This window comes from Peromyscus eremicus, chromosome 9 (genome assembly GCF_949786415.1).
Source record: "Peromyscus eremicus chromosome 9, PerEre_H2_v1, whole genome shotgun sequence".
Lineage (NCBI taxonomy): Eukaryota > Metazoa > Chordata > Mammalia > Rodentia > Cricetidae > Peromyscus > Peromyscus eremicus.
This window is the reverse complement of record NC_081425.1, coordinates 6,335,043-6,350,265: the sequence shown is the minus strand read 5'-3', so window position 1 is coordinate 6,350,265 and position 15,223 is coordinate 6,335,043. Positions and strand designations below refer to the sequence as shown.

The 15,223-nt window shown below is 43.5% G+C and overlaps 1 protein-coding gene across 1 annotated transcript in view; it reads right to left on the bottom strand.

Moving 5' to 3' along the window:
• The window catches only part of Abcc4 (ATP binding cassette subfamily C member 4), a 224,754-nt gene that overhangs the window by 11,396 nt on the left and 198,135 nt on the right, over positions 1 to 15,223 (bottom strand). The window contains exons 27-29 of the mRNA XM_059273212.1: positions 14,504 to 14,593; positions 7,511 to 7,683; positions 6,758 to 6,863 (exon numbers count right to left, since the gene is read on the bottom strand). Coding sequence (XP_059129195.1) covers positions 6,758 to 6,863; positions 7,511 to 7,683; positions 14,504 to 14,593 — 369 coding nt within the window. The remainder of the gene's footprint in view (positions 1 to 6,757; positions 6,864 to 7,510; positions 7,684 to 14,503; positions 14,594 to 15,223) is intronic.

Genomic DNA, 15,223 nt, shown 5'->3' with positions numbered 1-15,223 from the left:
TCTACCATGGAGAGACACATCCCTAGCTCTAGAAATTATGAACATTTGCAAGATAACATTTTGAAAATGTAAACTACAACAAAGTTCTTAAATAAGGTTTTGATATACATTATCATAGGGCTAGAGTGTAGGTCAGCCTGGGTTCAGTTTCTAGTAACACACACATACACACACACACACACACACACACACACACACACACACACAGAATATTTAAAAAGGAACCGTGATATTATAACCCTAAACAGGAGAATGATCTAAGAGTCAGGGATAGCATTCCCTGATATACGTCATGTAGCAAAAATGTGGTCAATAAGACCAACATCAAAATAATGATCTCTGCACAGGACGTTTTTGTTGTGTTTTTAAAAGACAGAGTTGGGCCTGGAGAGATGGTTTGGTAGTTAAGAGCACAAGCTGCTTTGGACTCTAGTTTAATTCCCAGCATCCACATGGCAGCTCACAACTGTCTATAACTCCAGCTGTAGTGGACCCATTGACTCTTCTGGCCTCCAAAGGCACCAGGAAAGCATGTGGTACATAGACATTCATGCAGGCAAAATACCCACACACACAAAATTAGTAAACAAATGAATAAAAAACAAACAGAAAACGGGTCTCCTGTAGCTCAAGGTGGCATCAGCCCCTGGACTTCTAGTTGCTATGTCCTTCTGCCTTTCTCCCTCCTGGGCTGGATTACAGCTGTGAGCCACCACAGCTGGTTTGCATGGTCCAGGGTTCAAACCCAGAGCTTGGCGGATGCTAGGCAAGAACTCCAACAATCGAGCTATGTTCCCACTCTCCATCTTTATACTTGAAAAGTAAAGTAAGAACGGGCATGGCTTGACTACTCACTGCTTCCAACACCATCACCATACCTCCTCAAACAAATGAGACAGATACGTCAGCATCTCCCCTTTACCCATCCATCCCACAACAGCACCATCTGAGGAACGGAGACTTGGAGACGAACCAGATGGCTCCTCATGGTGTTCTCACCCTGAGAAGAACACTGAAGTATGGAGAAGTTAAACGACTCGGCCCTGGCTGGAGCCAAGCGGCACTGGGACTCACACCCTCTTGAGTTTCCAGCATAAAATATTTATTATCAGATGTAAAGAAAAAACAGCAAAGAGGAAGTAAAACAACTACATTTCCTAAGATACCTTTTCATTTGGATAATATAACTTTACCTGACTCCCAAAATACACCTATCAGCAGAAACATGTCGCCTGTCCACTCCCCACGGCAATTTTATCATATTGAGGGTTTCAGATCATATCCTCTGTGCCTGGCATATAGTCCCCAATGAAGATGACCACGTTTTATTCCAAATTAATGTTCAGGATTAATAAGAAATGAGTAACGTACAGCCAAAACATACTGGAAGACAATTCAGGTGACCTTAAATCTGTGTATTTACTCAGCACGTTTTTATCACACACTTACCGCATCCATGTCATTAAGCTAGTTACTGTGGAAAAGGAAAAGACAGGTCTCCTCCTCATATTTACAGAGCCTAGTCTCAAAAACAGGCAAAAAAAAAAAATATCCAAGCAACAATCACAAAAGTTAAAAACAAAACAAAAAAACAAAAACCCATCAAAACAAGAGAATCGGAGCCGGCAGCCCAAGGCTCTGAGGAAGAGTCTCATGGAGGAGAGGGCGGAGGAGTGGACTGGACCATCAACAGATCTGGACACACACCACAAACCCTGCCCGAGATGTGCTGCCACCCACGCCAAGGCAGGCTTGCCGGAGTTCTCTTGTTCACGGCTGTGTCGCCAATGGCTGGCACGACCCACGAGTACCCAGTTCTCCATGCACAGGGGCTGAAAAGTGAAGTCAAAGGAGACGAATCTCAGGGCACACCCGGGCCCCTCCCGTGGTGGGGAGCGTGGGAAGACGGGGGGGGGGGGCTCAGAGGCTGGGAGAGAAGGACTCAGGGGTCCACATGCTGCAGCTGGACAGCTGTGGGCAAGACAGCGTTTAAAAGGAAGAAACGAAGGCTCAGACCCCGACTCTGAAATACCGGGAGGGAGAAGGAACAAGCGGCAGGCAGGTGCTGTAGCGTCAAGCTGGGACGCACATGGGGTGGAGAAGCCAGGAACAGAACTTTTTATACTTTATATACTCAGCCATTATATTCACAATGTGACCAAATGGTCTAGATTTTTCAGAATAAACAAACATAAGGCCACTCCAAATCTTCTCTTCAGATAGAAAAAAAAAGTGAAATTTCCATTTTTCTCTTACTATGTTTTCTAAGAATCGTCTCCTGACATGTTCTGCTTAGGCCCCCTCCCTTCCTGGACCCAAGTAAACCGTAAACCAAATCACACATTAGTGCTTATGTGACGGTCGTGCCCCAACCCTAGATCTCTCCAGGAATGACCTCAAATTGCTCACTGCTGAACATCAGGCTAAGGACAGACACATTCTATTGGATGAGTCAGCCAGTTACCTAAGCTCACCAGAGACGAGTTATCAGACCTACATCTCTGCAGAGTCCGGGTAGTCGTCCCAGATGTAAAAACTACATGGACCCATTTCAAAATAATTTAATCCATTTTATCCACAGGGCATCACCACTCCTCCCAACATTAAAGAAAGGAAAAAGATATTGCAATTGTAAAATACAGGCCTCTCCCATGCACAAGACTAGGGCAGTAAAACAAACTGCTTTATAAAATGATGACTTTTCTATTGTGCAAAAGCAGTAAGTAAACCTTGGTCTTCAGACCTCGCCTGCCGTTGCTCTTATTTCTTCTTCTGGGATGTGAGCTTCCGTGTTAGCTATTTGTACCCTGAACATCTGACTTCAAACTGTAAGCATATTTTTGAAGAAACGTTTTTTTGTCTTTTTGTTTTCTTTCTTTCCTCTTTCAATGCCCTAGTTTTGACCAAGTAGGCTTATCAAAGAAAAGTTCCACAAAAGTTAAAAAAAAAACAGAACTGAGTAAAAGTCCAGTCAGTCTTGAGTTGTCTGCTTTTCCAGCTGGGTGTGTTACCAGTTTTATTTTATCTGGGAAAACAACTAAGAAGAAAGGTAAAGATTATAAGACCGCAGTGTGGCCTGTCAACAAGGAGCCACAACCCGAGTCCCTGAGCCTGCGGTTCTCTGTAATTTAATTCCCCAAGAGTTCCCTGACGGTGTCACAGACGGTGTCCAACACAGGCGGTGGGAAGAGCTGTGGGCCCTTCCAAGTACCTCTCACTCTTGCTACCAGGAGAACCTGCAGAGCTGTGAGGACAGAGGTATGCAGGGACTGAAAAGGAACGCCGCTGTTGGCCGAAGGGAAAGCAGATGTCAGATACCCAGTTAATCCTAAAAAAACCAGAGGGAAGAAACCACACTGAATGTGGAGACAGTGCTGAGTATCAGGAGAAAGAGGCTTTCTAATGTGTCTGCTTGCTCCATTGTTTCATAGCAACTGAGCAAACGAGTGTGATTAAATTAGCTGTCACAAAGACGACAGCGTGTTTAATAAAGTTAAAATTGAAAGAACATCTTCATAAAATAGAATTCTAAGCCTAACACATTAACGGTGCTTAATGAACCAAAACTGGTTAAAAATCCCTTTGGAGAGCCAACACATAAACAAAGTCATTAATTAGGTCACAGTTGTTTCCTAACAAGCCTTTTGTTTGATTTACTTACAGTAAACACAACCATACCCATCCGCCTCTGTGGAGTATTCACCGAAGCAATGAAATGTAATTACTACACGTTAAGCACTTGTAATCACACAACTTTATGGTGACATGTTGTTGCTTATGGCCTTCATGAACATTACTTCCCTGGTCACTCCCTTAGTCTGGCCCCTGCCCTCTGATGCATCAGGCTTTGCAGTTGATTGACGTGTTGTGATAGTTTGAATGAGAATGGCCCCCATAAACTCATATGTTTGAATGCTGGGTCCCTTGTTAGTGGAATTATTTGGGAAGGAATAGGAGGTGTGGCCTTGTTGGAAGAGGTGTGTTACTGGGGTTGGAAGGTAGGGGGTGGGCTTTGAGGTTTCGAAGGCTTAAGCCAGGCCCAGGCTCTCCCCTGCTCCTCCTGCCTGCAGAGCAGGATGTAAAGTTCTCCACTACTCCTCCAGCACCATGCCTGTCTGCTTCCCACCACGACGAGCATGGACTAACCCTCTAAAACTGTCTTGGTCATAGTATATATTCATAGCAACAGAACAGTAATTAAGACACACATGTACATCTTTAATGCTTTAGAATAACAGAACAGAAAGCGTGTCTTCTAGATAAGGAGCAGGTATTTCTAGAGCAAAAACTGCTTCAAACTTTGACCAGGATGGTGTTAATTGGGAGTCAGTCGAAACTTTATGAGGTGGGCCCTATTGGGATTTTTTTTAAGGACACTGTGGGTGTGACCTTGAAGGGAACTGTGGGTTCTTGGCTCATCCCTTGTTCTTCTGTACCCTGGCCATGGGTAGAGAGCTCTGTTTTGCTACACGTTTCCCCTATGATGCACTACTTTACCACAGAACCAGATAATCAGACCGAAACTTCCAAGTCTGGAGCCAAAACAAATCTTTCATCTTAAAAAGCTGATTATCTTCAGGATTTTGTTACAGTAAGAGAAAGCTGGCAGATCCATTGGTGTTCTACTGAACTGAAAGTCTGGGCATGGTCAGAAGTTCTAAACACAACAGAAGTTTCAACCTGGGTGAATACATCGGAATCCAAGACCCCATCTTTCAAAGCAGAAGCTGTATGTCTTTTAGGTCCCGTGAGTTGGGATTCTGTGTCACTCCTACAATAGAAAGCTGCTCAGGTGACCACAATTCCATCTCCTGGTGGATCTCCACTGATGCTGCTTTTGAGCCCATAGCCAGTGAACTCTACACTGAAGATTTCCCCACACTGGAGTTCTGAGTAGGAGGGGCAGTGCCACAGGGAAGTGCAAGGTCACATGCTAAAAGAGACCCCTCTTCCAAGTCTACTTCTCCCTGGGTCTCATCCATGCACCTCAGTGCTCACCGTGAAAACCATCACAGACTCCTCTCTCTTCTCAAGCCATACTTAGTCTGTCATAGTCTAGTCATACTACTTGCAATTTCTCCCAAACCCATTCCCTTCTCTCTCTCAGTCTAAGCTGCCAACATTCAGGAGGAGGAAACCACACAACTGTCCGAAGGACAGCAGACACACACTGAAGGACAAAGAGAACACCACTGCGGCTTCATCCGCAGCAGAGAGAGGGATAGTGCAGCGGGGTGAGGTTAGGAGAGGAGGGGAGGGCCGGACTATAACCTGCTGCTGCATCAAACCACGCTAAGGATTTAGACATAGATAGTGAGAGAAGAAACAGGCTCTGAAGGTTTACCGGGACACGAGCAAGCAAAACACTCAACACTGTTGACAATGACAACAGAGGTGAATGGTGAGGGGCATACTCATGAACTAGATGTTCACACCTGTGGGTCAAATCGTGATGGACAAGATTCAGAAGTGACCGGATGACATTTCTGCTGGTCTAGCAGGTGGTCCTGGGTTGTGTAAGAAAGCAGGCTGAGGAAGCCAGGGAGTACAAGTCAGTAAGTACCATTCCTCCATGGCCTCTGCTTCAGTTTCTGTTGGAATACATTGCTGGCTGGTTAGAGATCACAGTCTGCCATAGCCTGACAGCCTTCTCTAAGCCTGGCAATATGGAAATGCCCTCCCTCCCCTGCAAGGCTTCCTGCTCTCTACCTGTCCTTACCTGTAGAAAGTCCTTGGGCCTGGAGGACTGACTTTTACCTAAAAGCTGTCTCTAAACCAGATGCCTGATTCATCTTTAGCTCGACCCTTGGCACAGATCCCTGTTAAGAAGACTTGTGTTAAGAGCTCTGCTATAGGGCTCTACTGCCACATACTAAGCTTTATGATAGGTCCGTGCCACTTAATGCAAACTAGGGTTTGTCCCCAGGCTCCCCAATCCTATATATTCCTTATACTCTGGAATAAAGTTGAACTGATTCACCGAAGTCTGTCCCCCGGAGGCCTCCCTCTGTTCCTGCTCATGGGCCGCATACAAAGCTTTCTGTTGCTGCCTCTTGCCCTCTTGACCTGGTGGCCAAGAGGGAAAGAGGACGGCCCCTGCAAGTTTCCGCCTCAGGTTTCTGCCCTGGTTTCCCCCGATGATGGACTGTAAAGTGTAAGATGAAACAAACCCTTTATTCCCACATTGCTTTTGGTCATGGTGCTTATTAGAGCAATAGGAAGCTAACTAGCACGGGCCCCCAAACAATCACACAAGTGATTGTTTTACACTCTCAGCCTTCCTATTTCTCTACACATGGGCGCTAGGAACTGAGATTAGAGCACTCTGCACGACTACTATTCGACAAAAACTAACCAGCACAGTGCTCAGAAGTACTGAGCCATTTCTCCAGCCCCAGAAAGATTCATGTTTGATCAAGAGAAGCCAAAACAAGGTGACATGCTCAAAATGACACTGTCCTACTACGGTGGAGTAGGAAACAATGTCATAACTCATTGCTGAGGTTTGGGACATTTTCATTGGGGCATAATTCATCTTGAAATGGTCCTGCAGACATGCCTCAGCAAAGAAGTATATAAAGGAGTCCACACTGTAGACTGTCTAGTAGCACTGAATGTTGACTTACATACTTGAGGTACTACTAGAAATCAGAGAAAAATTAACTTACTAGGGTACCCATCAGCTTGTTCAAGGAAGGATAAATGGACAGTCAGAGCATCTATGGCTGCCACTGGGCAGAGGTAGGGGGGGACTCACCATTATCTTGTCGCTGTCGATGATTGTGTTCAGTCTATGAGCAATTGTAAGCACCGTACACTGCGCAAACTTCTCCCGGATTTTCTGTTGTATTAACTCATCCGTTCTGGAATCACAGAGGTCACATTTAATTCAGCAAAGATGGGAAAAGACTTGAACGATCACATGGCCCTTAACAATGTTTTTAAAACTTTTATTATTATTATTATTATTATTATTATTATTATTACTATTATTACTATTATTGGACAGCTCAGGCTGGCTTTGAACTCACTATGTTATTCAGGTGACTTTGAAACCCAGAGCCTCCAAGAAGCTTCCACATGCTAAGATTACAGGCATGCACAGCCATACCTATACACCATCCCCTCCTAAAACACTAAAATCTAAAGTCAACTTAGAAACAATGCAAATGATTTTCTCTCCAAATTGTTTGAAATAGAACGGGAATTCAGGCATCTAATTTACTCAGGAGACCTAGAATACAAGCTGAGCATCTCTTTCTGAAATGCTTGGAATCAAAAGGGTTTTGGATTCTGGACTGAGGCATATTTGAGACATGCACATATGACATAATGAGATACAAACAGGCAGAAGAAGGCTTTGTAAGTGTGTAAGTAACTCCGTGCGTGACCTCAGTGCAGCACACATCTGAAGGGCCGACACACCCAGAGACGTCCCCAGTGTCCTTCAGTCCTTCCCGGGGCCATACTGAGAAGTCAGGTTAAACACACATCCACGTCAGCTCAGTACCTTGGATCCACATTTGCTGTTGCTTCATCAATGATCAATATCCGATTTTTCTTTAGAATCGCCCTCGCAAGGCACACCAGCTGTCTCTGTCCAACGCTAAAATTGGATCCAGATTCTGCTAATTCAGTATCCATTTTACCAGGGAGGTCTTCAATGGCCTCTTTAAGTTGTACCTACAGATGTAGACAGAAGAATGGTACTTTCATAAATAAACTATTAAACAAATCGCTTCAACTCTAGAACTTTGAAGTACTTCTTCCCAGAACCTCATGATGATGACAGTCACCACTGATGAGCACTGTCTGTTGGTTCTGGGTCATGAGTTAGCACTGGCTGTGCATATAAAACTACTCCCTAGGTAAAACATAGCAAGACAGAGCATACACCTTTACAAAAATTGGATTTTATTTTTAAGTTGTGTGTGTGTGTGTGTGTGTGTGTGTGTGTAGGTGTGTGTGTGTGTGTGTGTGTGATGTGTCTGTGTGTATCTGTGTGTGTGTCTATGTGCCTGTGTATAGTTGTGTGCACGTGAATGAGGCCCTAAAGAGGGCCTCAGATTCCTGGAGCTATAGTTACACGTGATCTTGAGCCTCCTGTTGTGGCAAAGAATGTGGGTTCTCTGCAACAGCAACAAGTGCTTTTAACGGATGAGCCAATTCTACAAGCCTGAGAATATCCCTTCTGGTTAGTTAAAAGAAAGCTGTAGGAGTTTACAGAGACAAAAATCAGGACACAGTAGTGATTGCACAGCTGTGGAGGGTTAACTATAATGGGTCAACAGAACATTATAAAACCCTGATCACTGTGATGACCTACAACTCCACAAATTTATCAAAATCACTGAACCACACTTCTACAGGGAACCACTCTTGTTCTAGAAATCATACCTTAATGAAATTGGTGTATTTCAGAGCCATCCACCCTATCACCCTAACTTCCTTACTGGAACATGACATCTACCAAGAACCTTTCTCCAGAAATCACAGAAGTCTCTCGGAAATGAAGCTCTTTCCACATACAAGATGTACTACAGAAAATGCAAAATGGGATCACTATGATCAAGTTCCTTAAGAAACATTCTGCATAGGATTAACTGTAGGAAACACAGCCCTCTGAAGAAATAATACTGTAGGTACCCTACCATTTTGGAAGATTTTAATTAACCAGAAAGGTTTTAAGAAACTCAAACAATGGGGAACTACGTCTTCAATGTCAGGAACCCTGGCGCGTGTTCCTTCCCGAGCTCAGCCTCAGATCACTAAAGCTATCAAATGCATTTACTTCCACCACATTGATGTTCTGCAGTGAAGGACAAACCATGGAAAGGAGAAGACAACATAACATCTTATTGCCCCATCTATGACACAGACTTCTAGTAATCTACCTTCGAAAAAACTTGAATAATAAGACGTCAGAGACTACATCCCTGGGTTGTGGTTCTGTCCTATGAATATTTGTTCTGGAGAAACTTTATAGAACAAAAACCAAACTTGGTCTACCCTGAGATTCAGAACAAAGGGTCAGTATACTTCACTAAGACAGCAACAGCTGGATGAGTGGGCTCTGGGGCTCCAACTCAGGACCTCACGCTTGTAAGGCAAGCCCTTTGTCAAATGAGCTATCTTACTAGCCCAGATTTTAAATTTGTAAAATGAAAAATGTAAACCTTTGAAGCCTGGGTTTAAGTGCCATCTGGCTCTGCCCATGACAAATTCCTAACTTTTTCTTGTCTTAGCTTTCTCACCTGCAAATGAAACACAATGTTATCATAATCAAGATGTCTATCTCCAAACACCGTTTGCAGGGATATAAAATGAGTCAGTACATGTAAGCATTTAGAACAGTGCTTGCTACAAAGAGATCAATCGACATTACCTATTACTAATAATGCCGTCATCCAGCTCTCTTCATGTTCTGCTTTTTTATTGCATTTATTAGTCTTAATTTTGTATGCATAATCATTTGCTGATGTCCTAACTTCTCTACAAGAATTTCAGCTTCAAGTGGGAGTGTTTGTCTATCCTGATGATTACTGTAATAGCTTAAGAATCTGCAATGTCTACATAATAAGCTCTCAATAAATAACCGTTTGAACACATGATGGAAGCCACAAGAATGTCTCATCCATATCTGTTTCTACAAGTTAGAAAATAAATTCATATGAATATATACTTTATATTGAACACAGTCATATTAAATGGCATTGTAAAAGAAACATATAGCTTACAAAAAGTAATTGGCACCAGGATATCATCATAGTCATACTTAAAATACAAAAAGCATTTAAAAATTATAATTTCAGGAAAATTGATCCAATTATAGTATTCTAAACTATTTATTTCAGTACGGTACAGAATAGCTCAGATTATATTTTAAGTATGGAAAAAGAGTGGAACAACAAAATTGATAACACTTGTAAATTCCCTGACGTTATCATCACAAATATTCCCCTACTATGTGCATTGCATGGAAGACATGCCAGGGTCCTTTTCAGATGGACAGGAGTGTTAGACTCTGTTTCCATTTTCTTTGAAACTTACTGTGGTCATTTGAATGAGAAATGTCCCTCATAGGCTCCTGTACCTGAACACTTGGTCAAGTGATACTGTTTAGGGAGGTTATGAAACCTTTAGGAGGCATGGTCTTGGTGGAGGAGGTCACCAAGGGTGGGCTTCGAGGGCTTCTAGCCTCACCCCACTTGCTGTTATCTGTCTCTCTGCTTCCTTCCTGTGTGTGGATGAAAATGTGATCGGCCAGCTTCCTGCTCTGCCTGCTGCCTGTCCATCCTCCCCTGCTGATAGGTTCTATCCCTCTGGGACCATAAACAGAAGGAGCCCTCTCCTCCCCAAGATGCTTCTCAACAGGGTATTATAATCCCAGCCACAGAAAAGTAACGAACAGACTCACTGACTTTACATCAAAAAAGAAAGCCAGAAATGCCATCATCGAATGGAGCCACACGTAAATGGCGCCCATTCTAGGAAATCCATGGACAAGGGGAGATGGGCCTTGTGTGGACAAAGTATTGAGTGATGCACTTCCTGATGGGTGCTCACTGGTGCTCAGATGCCTTTGCCATGGTCTCCTGTGCAAGGAGATGCACTGCATCCTAACACATACCATCCATGAGGAACCTAACTAAATGGGTCTCATACTGCAGACACACCCTACTCTTCATGGTTCGCTCCAGGTGTCCATGTTGATTTACAGCAGAAATAACACATGGCTGATTCATTGTCTATTTTAACTGCTGTGACCAATAGACATGTTCCATCTTTAGTTACCACTTCTGTCTTTTTATAAAGCTGCCACTGCTTCCTGGATGCTCCAGTAGGTACTAATAGTAGCAGTATTCCTTCTGTTATTAGCTCACTATTTGGAGGCAACTTTCAGTATATCTAGAAAGTTACAAAAACAAAATGAACAATCTTCACAGCACAGTGTCTCTTCTGAAAGCAAAACCTGTTTTTTTTCCCCCTTTGGTATTAGTAAGAAATAGGAGGACTTAAAAAAACACACCACCTTTTCTTTCCACTTGAAGTTGTTAAAAAGATAGAAATGGCAGTGCTCTCTGAAGGACCCTCAAGTGAACCCCACGGGCTTAGGTTCCCATTTGCATTAACATCATTTATAAAAGGATCAGGAGTTTGGGTTGGCCCTCCTTCCCTCTCTCCCTTTTCTTACACAGGTTATCATTAAGCCCATAGCTTCTCAGTCAAGTTTTAGTTTACTTTAAAAAGAACAGCCAAGGCCATTAGGTTTCCCACCTTCATGGAGGCAGAATTGCTCTGGTTTAGATGCCATAACGTAAAGAAAAAGCCATAGAGACAACAGAGAGAATTCAATACAGAGATCCAGGGAACCTGTATGGCATTGGAGCATGGCCAATCGCTTCCAACGCACCTCCCCAGATAAACACACCACATCCAGCTTCTGATTCCGAGTGGGGAGTGGTGTCCACTGTCAGAAAGGCCCGAGATTCCAAGGCTCCCAGACCAGGATTTCCTGACCTATCGGAAGGACCACACCTCACACCAATCTAATTCCTGCCAAAATTATCACAGCACTTCATCTTCTAAGAACTCTTGGCCTTCTCACCATCCAGAAGACAAAAATCTGAACGAATTAGAAGAAGTTGAAATTTTCAGAAAATAAAAGAAGTAACTAAAAAGGAGAGAGGGGGGGGGAATAAAAAAACAAAACAAAACAAAAAACCCCAAAGACTCACTTGCTGTTTGATGAGCCCACACAAGCAATGAGAGCAGGCTGGTGACCAGATCTCCTAGGTCACGTGATTCAGAATACATGTATAACTAGGGAGATGGCTTAGTCAGGGCCTGCTGCAAGAATGAGGACCTGCCATCGGGCCCCCAACCCCACATACAAAAGGGAGGGACATCCTGGTGTTGGCCTGCAATCATAGCTCTGGGGAAGGAGACGGGAGCATCTCTGGGCCCTGCTGGTCAGTGAGTCAGCCTAATTGGTAAGCCCCAGATTCAGTGAGAGACCATCTCAAAAAATAGCCGTTAGTGACTGAGGAAGTCATCCTTATACCAACCTCTGTCCTCCACAACAATGTACACACAAGTGCATTGACATTCTCCCATAACCATGTACACAGAGGAAAACACACACACACACACACACACACACACACACACACACACACACACACACACAGACATAGATGAGGAAGCAGTTGGAATGACATTACAAATACAATATTGATTCTAATTTTTAGAAAATATCCAACTGTTTTTAAAAATCTCACCAAGGCAACACATTGCTAGAAAAAAACCATGACAGGGTGATGCCATACTTCTCTAAAGCATGAGGTCAACCCAGAAGCAGTGTGCAGACACCCCACGACGCCTGAACACAGGTCCGTCTGGGTTTTCTCTCATATCCATTTCCTTCAGGTGGAGTGTGAGCAAGGTAACCTCAGGACTGGCCAACACTCTGGCACCTCAGATTTCAACTGTGAGACCCTACTAAAATGTCATTTTGTCTATAACAGGTGAAAATAACTACGAGGCAGCCAATTGGTTCCCCTTAACATTTCTTCACTGTTCACAGAACAACGTATTTCTAAAGTGATTTTACTATCTGGGGATCTCTGAAGCGAAGAGAAAAATGATTTACTAGCAATTCTGGTTTTCTCAGGGTGTGTCACAGTCTTGCTGCTGCTGTGTCCCGTCTCCACATCCTCTGAGATCTTTGACATAACTGTCCACTCCCTATAGCTCCTCTCCTAGAACGTTCCTACAGAAAAACCTCACAGACTCCAGTGAAACCAGAGGCCAGCCACCGTCCAAGTTGGAGCTGGTGAAGTAGCCAGCCCAAGTCAGGAGAACAAAATCCCTGAAGCTGCTGGAAAGGAGGGTGGGTGTGTAATGACTCAGCACCGACATGCCTTCAGAAGCGAGAATTACTGGCAGGAAGCTGTCAGGCCTCCAAACTGGTGTGCTCACAGTTAGAACCCATCTTTCAGATTTTAGAGCTTACCAGAAAGGGCCACAGGGACAAATGTGTTACCTCACAACAGCAACCGTGATAAGGACAGTGGGGAACTGATCCCTGAGGGTTTGTGTTTTTTAGTTTCTGTTTTTAAGAAATAAACTATGCCTCTCCAAAACAAAGAGATCAGCCAGTCACTCCATATTTATTAAATGCTTACTTTTTAAAAGGAAAAGACTGAACTAGGTCCTAGGAGGGATTATGGTCTAAGATATGATTTCTATTATTAAGCAGCTTACAATTAATTTGCAGAACTAGAGTGAACTTGCAAAATAATTATCTCTAAACATATAAACCAGAAGCACCTTAATGGTCAAAATCTTTGCCTGTGTGGGGAAAGGAATCTCCAAGATGCGGTCTGCAGGGACGCACTACACAAATAATAAGAAAATCCTCCAAGATTAAAGGTATCAATACAGAAACTCAGCCAAGGCTCCAGGAGTCTGTCAGCTGAGCTCACTGTGGTGTCAAAATGACAGGTTTGTGAATGAGCATCACTCTCATAGGCCTGTACCATCTGCCTTAGACACACTTTCTTAGGAGACTCCAAAGCATTGTCTAAGTATGATCTCATTTTTCTTTCAGCTAATAATGAAGACAAAGGCCTCATTTTCCTAGACGCTCCCCCAAAACAGAGCAGGAACATAAATGGCTGTTGCAGAGTGTTGCCTTCTGAGCTGAATAGCCTGTCTCCATCATCTCAGTTGTGCCTCCTTAGAGTGTCAGTCATGACAGCCTGTGGGCTGTTGACATTCCCCCACAGGAGGGGATGGGAAGGGCCATGGGACCATGGGACATAAATTTCCAGTCACTCCTTCTGCTCACCTGTATGCAATCCTGCCCTGACTGCACATGGCCTTGGGGGGTCTCAGGGAGGAGCTAGAGTATACAGACTGGAGAAGGTTAATGGAAGGAGGGGCTCACTCTATAAAGCCAGAGGGAACCCATCATCTACATTAGAGGCAGACGTTCCAGAGCGGCTGCTTCAGGGTCACCCATACTTCTGCCTATAATACCCTCACCCATGCGCTGTAAGTAAACCTAATAAACCCATTGGATCCCCAGGGGGATCTTTGGTGGAACTGAACTTTGTTTTGGTCTTGGGACCTTATGAGGTGGTGAGTGGGTAGACACTGTTTATGTCTATGTTTATGTTTATGGGGAGAATTCTCACAACAGTGGCTCAGGACATTTAGTCACTAGGAGAATTTGAGCTCTGCAAAGGACAAGTGAGATAATGTATTGGCTGAGGCAGGTTTTGGAAAATTAAAAAGCAACATGAGGTATATTATTTTGGATCACCATCATCATCACATACATTTTACACCCGTCCACATCATCAATGCTCCCCAAGGTGTCAAATAAAGGTAATTCAAGCAATATACCCCCTCCCTCCCCCAGATCCCCTGAAATGCTCTGAAGATATGCACAGACACAGATGCTAATGATGAAAGAAAGTTCCGTTACAGAAGTTACCTCTTCTAAGGCATTCCACAGCTCCTCATCAGTGTGCTCATTAAAGGGGTCCAGGTTTTTCCTCATTGTTCCAGTGAACAGAACAGGTTCCTAAGAGCACAAAAGAGTGAATGGCATCACTGTCTCTGACTTTCAGAATAGACTAGAAAGGCAAACAAATGCACCAAATACACTACAATCATTAACTCTAAAGTTTCACACATTTGTTTATATGATGTCATGTCTATTATAATTTATCATCATACAAAATGTGATGAATCTAAAATATCTTCCTAGAGCACTGAACACTAGCAAAAGAAACCATGGCAGTGTGCCATCTTAAGAAGGAGATGAGGGAAAGGGGAGTTTTTGTTGTTAAAATCACTTCCTTGGTAATAAACACAGATATATCTATTTGAGTAACATGACATCAACCCAACTATACAAGTTACTTGCCAATCCTGAAAGGATTCTGGAAAACAAGAAATAGCATGATTAGGCGAAGTTTGTGCTTCAGGTAAAAACTGTTCAGTATTTTCTCCTTTGATGAAGAGTCTTCTGGGATTGGAATCTCTCTGACTACCTGGCTAGGACACATTCTATTCTTTGTTCAAAGAAGATATCAACTAATGGGGCCAGTGGCACCTCTATTCATGGAAATGGCCTCGGATGTTGCATCAGCCAGTCCGCACATTACCTGTGCATCAAGGATGCCCGTCTCATGGAACCTCATTATTAACT